At 35.9% G+C, this 8,587-nt stretch overlaps 1 protein-coding gene across 1 annotated transcript in view; it reads left to right on the top strand.

Moving 5' to 3' along the window:
* Positions 1-7,051: 7,051 nt before the first annotated feature.
* The window catches only part of LOC121379703 (transient receptor potential cation channel subfamily M member 2-like), a 36,463-nt gene continuing 34,927 nt past the window's right edge, over positions 7,052-8,587 (top strand). Inside the window, exon 1 of the mRNA XM_041508354.1 lies at positions 7,052-8,347. Within this exon, the coding sequence (XP_041364288.1) occupies positions 7,385-8,347 (963 nt within the window). The 5' untranslated portion in view covers positions 7,052-7,384. The remainder of the gene's footprint in view (positions 8,348-8,587) is intronic.

Here is an 8,587-nt window from a genome sequence, read left to right as displayed (position 1 = left end):
AATTGTCACGTAGGCAAAAGCAAACAGTATTATTTTTAAATATTTATATATTTTTTAATTTCCCATCTAACTCGCAGTATCCCCCCTCCCCCACCATCCTTTTAAAAACATTTTTATTTTATTGTTTTCACTTTCTGTTTTCATTATTATTTATTTTACTTTTTTAAATACAGTAAACGTAAAAACAGATTCGACTTCCCCTCACAAATGAAATGAACTTTCCTGCTGTGCCAAATATCACATACGCAAAACCAAGCTTATTCTTTCTTTTCCCCCTTTTCCCCTCGATTTCACTTTTGTTAGTAAATGGAAGAACTCTCCCTTCTCCATACACTCCTTTTTATTGTTTGTTTATTGTAATCGTTTCCCTTTTAAACGATTTATAAGGGTTAATGGTCAGTATAAATGTATTATTTAGTTATTATTTTCAGTGTAGTGCGAATGCCTTGTAAACACGTATATCGCGATTTTGAAAAAAAAACCCACGTGAAATAAATATATAATTTGTTTTTTTTAATTCATAACGTAGTGTAACGACAACATAGCGGCAACTGACAACAAGAAAAAGGTCAGAGGCTCAAATCAAGTAGCTCGTGCACGTTCGCAGTGACCGCCGATCAACCGTCTAACAGAAATTTTTCAATTTTTTCCCTAACTAGTCTAGACGCCGTCTAGCTTGGTCGGAGTCGCCATCTAAACGCAATTATGGTAGGTTCGCGTACTGTAGCCTTCGGGGCGGGACGTAACCCAGTGTTAAAGCATTCGCTTGATGCACGGTCGGTCTAGGATTGATCCCCGTCGCTGGACCCATTGGGCTATTTCTCATTCCAGCCAGTGCTCCACAATTGGTGTGACAAAGGCTGTGGTATGTACTGTCCATGGGATGGTGCATATTTAAAAGATCCCATGCTGCTAATTGAAAAGAGTAGCCCATGAAGTGGCGACAGCAGGTTTCGTCTCTCAGTATCTGTGTGGTCCATAACTATATGTCTGATGTCATATAACCGTTAAAAAAATGTGTTGAGCGCGTCGTTAAATAAAACATTTTCTTCCGCCGTTTAGGCCTACTTGCAAAATAAGAAGCATATTTTGACCAAAACAAAAACATATTTTAAACTTACAGCGTAACCACACGACGCTTGACTAAACTGACTGCTCTCATCATTCTTTGGCAGGCCAAATGCACCTGCAAAAATACAAACTAGACAGACAATCAATTTTTCCAAGCACTTCATCTTCGTGCCGTGACTTTTGCAAAATGAATCATGTGACTAGTCTATTTGTGGAATGTGATGAAATTTTTTATGGTCCTCAAGTTAGATTTTTAATTTTTAACAGACTAACATTAGCACTTGATAGTATAGCAAGGGACAATAACATAGGAAGTAATATCTCAAGTCCTAATGTCGCTGTTTTAAACAAATTTTATTGCAATACCTTTGACATTTTCGATATCTCATAGATGTGGCATGAGACCGCAGCTATTTTTAGGTAACGGAAGCAATGTTGCTGAGATACAAGATGGCGTTAGTCAGTAACCGATAAACAAAGTTAGGTGATGTAAAGTCTTTAACGGTGATTTTTAAGTTGATTTTCTTTTGCTGGTAAAATAGTTACAGCAGGTGCAAGCCCATCGGTTTGTCAGCTAACGAACAAAAGGCCTATTTTAGTATGGGATGTTTAATCTAGTTTTTGATTGGGGCTTTAGCCTGTTAGCAGGTGCTTGAGCATGTGTTAAAGCGGTTACTAGTCATTTCGTACCATCCATTTCGTACCATAGTTTATGGTCATTTTGTACCATAGTCATTTCGTACCATAGTGCTTTGGTCATTTCGTACCACAGTCATTTCGTACCATAGCCATTTAGTACTTACTTTTTACCATCTCGTACCATAATGTTTGGTCATTTCGTACCATAGTCATTTCGTACTCGGTATCTTATTTTTGTCATGGTATGCCACTGAATAAACGTTGACGTGTAAACATGCCTTGTAACACACGGTCTTCGTGGGTAATTAAGGTTTTTCTGAGATCGGCTTGTCTTAGAAGATCTTGATATGTTATTCTAACACAAGGTAATTAAAGGGACATTCCTGAGTTTGCTGAAATTTTAAAGATGTTATCGACTAACAGAGACTGTTTAATGATTGTAATTACATATCAACTATATTTTTCTGCATAACATATTAGTGGCTGTATATTAAACGTGTTTCTGGTCATTCTAATACTAGGTTAAATTTGATTTTATTTCTTAAAATAAATTTTTTCGTACGTATGAAATTATTTGAAGACAAAATCCAGTTTGGGCTTCTTACAAATATTAAGACGACCAGAAACACATTGAATATACAGACATTGATATTCTAAACAAGAAAATAAATTTAATATGTAAGTTTAATCGTAGAAATATTTTATTAGTCGGAAACATCTTATAATGCAGCAAACTCGGGAATGTCCATATGAACGGAAACGTGAGGAGATGAAAGTAATATATCATCTTTTTTTTCTAGCCTAATATTTATTTTTTAAACTAGTAATTCGACATTTTACTATCTATCATTCAACTAAGCTGCACAATAAATGATTGAGGTACGAAATGACCAAGGTACGAAATGACCAAACAAACATAGTACGAAATAACTATGGTACGAAATGACCAAATAACTATGGTACGAAATGACCAAGGTACAAAATGACTTGGGTACGAAATGGTAAAATTGGGTACGAAATGACTATATGGTATGAATTGACTGGTTACCGTTAAAGCCACATAAACGTAGTTTCAGTAATCCCCCCTAACAAAAAAGGTTTTTCTTAACGACACTGATTAATTGGCATGAGTTCGACCCGTACCCCCCCCCCTTTCAGTAGTTAGGGTTAGTCTTAGAGTCTTTGATTTCGATGGGTACGGTTCAAACTCTTTCCGGTTTCACTGTAATATTAATAAATAAAATGACACCAAATTTGTAGGCGTTTATTATTAATTTTGTCACAATTATTTACTAACACTAAAGTTTGGGGCGAGTTGTCCAAACACTGGGGCGAGTTGTCCAGCATTTCAAAATAAAGTCACGTGTGTTTCTTTCTACATTGGAAAATTGTTACAAACCCAAAATTTATGACCTACTGTGACCTCAAGTCACTGTGAACCGGGCTGTTGACAGGAAATGATTTCTGCATATGCACATTGTAATGTACAATCATTTTGATGCACTAATGTTTTACCTTGTTCACTTTATTGTCAAAATCATCCAACAAATGTTAATAATGAATGAATGATTAATGAATGAATGAATGAATGATTAATGAATGAATGAATGAATGTTTAATGACACCCCAGCACAAAAATACACATCGGCTATTGGGTGTCACAAATGGTAAGTATGTTAATAATAATATCCATGCGATTTTCTGTTGTGAAGAGATTAAATGCATGTCGTAGTCTAATGTTGACATTCTTCAGCTACTCCCGTAAACCGGGCTATTGTTTTTCAAGAGTGACGCATGTCAGTGACGTCACCAGAACTCTTATGCAATGAATCTGCGAAGCAGACAAGACTTTGACAATGACAGCGGTGTGAAACTATTGTTTATTTAGGTGTGTTTAATATTACACACTATTTAATGTAGTGCACATAGTGAAAAATGACACTCGTGTATACATATTTTGAATGATTAGATATGAACTTTGTTTTGAGGAATTTCCTTAATTCAATAAAAGTATTTTGATATCAGGGTTCAGTCATATGTAGATTTCTTAAAAACAAGTCAAATGCAAATAGACCGGTTCAGGGTTGAAAATTAGCAGTCGCCCGCGGCGACCTTTATTGGCTAAGGACAGCTAAGAATTTTACAAAGGTAGTCCATTGGACGACCATCTACATACTAGGGTCTGGCTAATATGGTACCAGTTCAAAAAAGAAACACTAAAACTGAACCAAATGTAACAAAACATACCACATATGTGCTGGCTTGAAATATTCTGGTAGTAGAATACATAGATTATGATCTATATTTTGAAAACGCCTGCCTCAGCATCTGTGGCTTTGGGCCTGGTCAGTCTGAAAATAGAGCTCAAAACGTATTGAAGACACTGAAGAAAAAAAATAATCATAATTTATTAGCTTAGACTGTTTTATTCTGTGACAAAATCAAAATCTGTCTTGTACATAAAAGTAACAATTAATTTTCCATTACTTCTGGGCTTATTCCAAAGGCCAATCAATTGATTGTCATCGGTATCATGCATGAAAACACACACACACACACACACACACACATACATTTTACTAAGGCAGACAATATTAATTTTAGGCCATTTTCCATTTGCATCAAAAGGGAACCAATTAATTTGCATGTAACTTCATAATGAGTAAAGATAAAATTCATATAAAAACATTAATTTATTAAATGTTGAACCCATGCCATCTCAAATTTAAAAAAATGGGGGTGGGGGATGGGATATTCAGGTTAAATTAAAATATATATATATATATTTGTAAATTGCCACCAAACTGCACAGATTAAATCTTCTTTCCTGATATAGGTTTAAGGCAATTGATGGATCATCCAAGGTAATCTGAACGACAAAACTGTAATACATGATCAGGGCCGTATCTCTGCAGAATGCAGTCCAATGGGCATTTGGCAAAATATTGGATGATTTCATGGATCTCTATCTAGTGTCTCATCTTTGGGACAGCCACTCCCGAGGAGATCATTTACTGGAGATTTTACCCCTCTTGCATTGCTACAAAGAGGACTGCCACTCCCAGACTACTTTAAAGGTAGAGTAAACTCAAACAAGAGATTTATGTGTTGGAAAGATGCATACCCGGACCACCAACACATACTGACACTTTAACAAATGAAAAACGCGTAATTTTAGAGTTAATAAAAAAACATGATTATTCATGCTAACTGGGGGCAGACATTTTGTTTCGTTTTTGTGACGTCCGGTGGTATAGCTTGGGGCGAAGTGATGTCAACTCCGTCCATCTGCTCTATGCACAGTGTAAACAAATGCTCTAATTTACGACAAGGCGCTTCGCTTTCATCAACCTGACTTGTAAAACAACATAAATGACTTGATAGTATAATAAACTATTTAACTAAATATATTTCAGTTTGCATCAATAGAACGAAATGGAGTTATAGTATTTTTCTTTTTTCAAAAATCCAAAGAAAAAAATGCATATTATTATTAAGCCTATTGGTATGCTACGTTCGAGCAAAAAACGACCACTCACGATACTACGTAATTGGTCAGTTTTGTGATTTTAGATGGGAAAGTCTACTTAATCAAGGGTTTTACAGAATTACTTACAGTAATAAAACAAGACGGCTGACCGATTACGATTAGAGGGATGTCCGTGCGGTTAATTAACACACAATACCCTGTGATCTTAATAAAAGAGGCACGTCTTTTTAGTGTGTCTAGACACAGTGTCTGGGGACCGTCTAAATATACACCTGCCAATCAGGAACCACAGGTACAGGCCACAGAAAGAAAAGACCACTTAACTAAGAAAACACTCCGATTATTATTTCAGTACGTGGGTTAATTTATGTACAAACCTTAATACAGTTATTTCAACACTTTGACAATGGTGGTTTATTTTGTATTAAAAGTAATATATAATTGTTGCTGGCTTACTGGGATGACTATTATTACAGAATATTGCGATGCATCCGCAAAAAATCTGGTATGTTTTGTTTCTTCAGTTCGAAGACTAATTCCTGACGTGACACGTTAGGTATTACGTAACCACCAGCTCGCCAAAGGGCATATTCACTGGGATGGTACAAAATGGCTGCACCCGTTATATATAATAGCCGTCACATTTAACCGTTTTATTAATTAACTATAGGATTATACTTGTTGATATTAAGCAGTAATGTGCATTATATATCGTTGAATATGCATACCAGGTCAAATGCCTTGATTGTCCCTTCCTTTAATTACTAAAGCACGTGCGGTTCTACATCTATGTCTCTTTGTACTGCATTATTTGTTTTGCTTCAGAGACAATGCAAGTCATGCTGAATACATTGTCTGTGCTAGCATTTTGCCTTCACTTCTGTACTAAAAATGAGATTTAATCTGTATAATTTAATGGTAAATATGTAAAAATTTAATATAATTAAAAAAATAAAACCATTTATTATTTATACTGGATATCGTTTTCAAAAAAATATTATTTGAGTTGGTATGGGTTTAAAACTTCAAAAGTTAAAATTCATATAAAAATATATTATTAAGTTGCATGCCAATTCATCAGTTTCCTTTTGAAGCAAACAGACTATATGCGGTGAGCACATGGTACAATAAAGACTATAATTCTTATTTTGATTTTGGCTGTGCAGTTGAATTTCATTTTGATAATTTTAAGGGCTAGTTGAATTTGAAAAGGGCCAGTATGATTTTCTTCAACTGGCCCTGCTGGTGACCATAGTTTTCATGTTAATTTTCAACCCTGCCGGTTTATGGTGTAAACCTGTTCACAGTTTTTCATGATACTCACTAAATCCTAATTGAAGTACTTGTGTCATTATTAACAAAATAAATCTTCCAACGACAACCTTTAAAACGTTCCCCGCCATGTTAACTGTGATAAATAGAGGGAAGCAACTCGCCCTGCACATTAAAAAAAGTATATTGACTTAATGTGTGCCCTGCACTATGGGCAAGTGAATTTAAAAAAAAATTAATTAGTTTTTAAGTAATATTAATTATATATGTGTATATATATATGTATGTATGTATGTATGTATGTATGTATGTATGTATGTATGTATATATATGAATTTATATATGTATGTACATGTATATGTATAATTGTGTGTGCGCATGCATGTATATGTACATTGTATGTGTGTATGTATGTATATGCAGTGTTCGAGATTAACGGTATCCCGATATCCTGGGGATACCAGAATTTAATTTTGGATACCAGACTTCAGTAACCCAGTATCCCAATGGGACACCATATAATGTTGTGTTTTTGTTTTAAATCCTGCGTTTTTATTTTTCGCTGAAACAATGAAAGTCGTCATTTACTGATGAAGTTAAGTAACAGTTAAGTCCAAGTTTGTTACAGTGTTATTTATGAATTTCATTTAAGTGGGATACTAAATTCTCAGGTGGGATACCAGATTTTGAAATGTTAGTATCCGACTGGGATACTACCCAAATGTTTTAATCTCGAACACTGATATGTATAGTCTGTACTATAAATGTTTGTGTATTCTTTCATTTTCAGATCAACATGGAATCAACAACACAATCAACTTAATTATTGTCCATCACTGACATACCTGTATCTGTACCTTGACATTCATCTTATTCAAACAAAGACTCTTTGATGCATATCCCATTTACATTATGAGCAAACAGAGTCACACATTTGATATTGAAGACTTTCATCCAGGTATGTCAAAACCTCCGCATCATCGGCATTTCGGTGACCATGCACATGATCCTGTGGCTAGAGATTCTTCAGATTCTCCGTTCAGACCCATAATTATGCCGTCCACGTCTGGTTCTCCTGGTCACAGGGTCAATCAGTGGACGCTGGACATGTCGGAAGACAGTAAGTCTTCCAGACTCGATGAGATCCACCATGGTGAGACTCGAGCTCCACCAGAGTCAGAAAGAAAACAATTGAAAAAGGGATCCTCAAGCGAAGAAGCAAGTCCACATCACCAGCATATTGAGATGACTCCTACGGTAGCCAGTGTTTCCCCCAGCCCAAGGCACGACAAGCATCTCGAGTCAGTGTTGACAATGCCCCCAAGTGCACCTCGAGCACCCAGGTACGAGCGACACAATACTTACGATGAGATGCTTGACAACATGGACCTGACCGATCCATTCAAAGGAGACTATCAGCCGCCTGATAAACATAAATTATCGAAGATTCCTAAACCAAAAAAGCACAAAAAACGATCATCGAGGAATCTTATGGGAGAACAAGGTGATGGCGTTCATACTCCCAGTGAACACAAAGAGAGCAAACATGGAGTGGACGACTCAGAAGTGAGGAGGTTGAAGAAGAAGAAATGGAAACCAGCTAGTGAATCGCTTAACAGCACGACTACTTACACTGTAGAAAAAGGAGTAGATAATCCGGTGTATAAGGCAGACAGCCGTAAGAATTCTGGTGCTAAGGGGGCAGATACCTATTCCCTTCACAGCACGGGTACTTACACTCTGCAGTCTTCCGATAATGATGCCGAAATCAGCTTTGGGGAAAGTTTCAGAACAGGGCTAAGCAGAAAGCTGAAAAGAATTGAAACCGTCCAGATCTCCTCCAGAGATTTGCCGACAAAGAGAAGGCTAGATAACGTAAGAGTTTAAAATGTTAATAATTTTTAATAGTGTAGCAGTGGTAAAATTTTTGTAATTGTGATCTTAGCCAAGTGGCTCAGTTATTGATATATTGAAGAAATATATATCATATTATCACGGTTTTATCTGAGGAATTTGACTTTAAACATTACATATACAACATGTACGGCACTGGTTTGGACTTTGGCTCAATTAGTAACAGAATTTGGAATTTTAAATTTATTTAAATCTCCTTGC

Source organism: Gigantopelta aegis, chromosome 8 (genome assembly GCF_016097555.1).
Source record: "Gigantopelta aegis isolate Gae_Host chromosome 8, Gae_host_genome, whole genome shotgun sequence".
Taxonomy (NCBI): domain Eukaryota; kingdom Metazoa; phylum Mollusca; class Gastropoda; order Neomphalida; family Peltospiridae; genus Gigantopelta; species Gigantopelta aegis.
The sequence above is the reverse complement of the archived record's forward strand: the minus strand, read 5'-3'. Positions and strand labels throughout refer to the sequence as shown.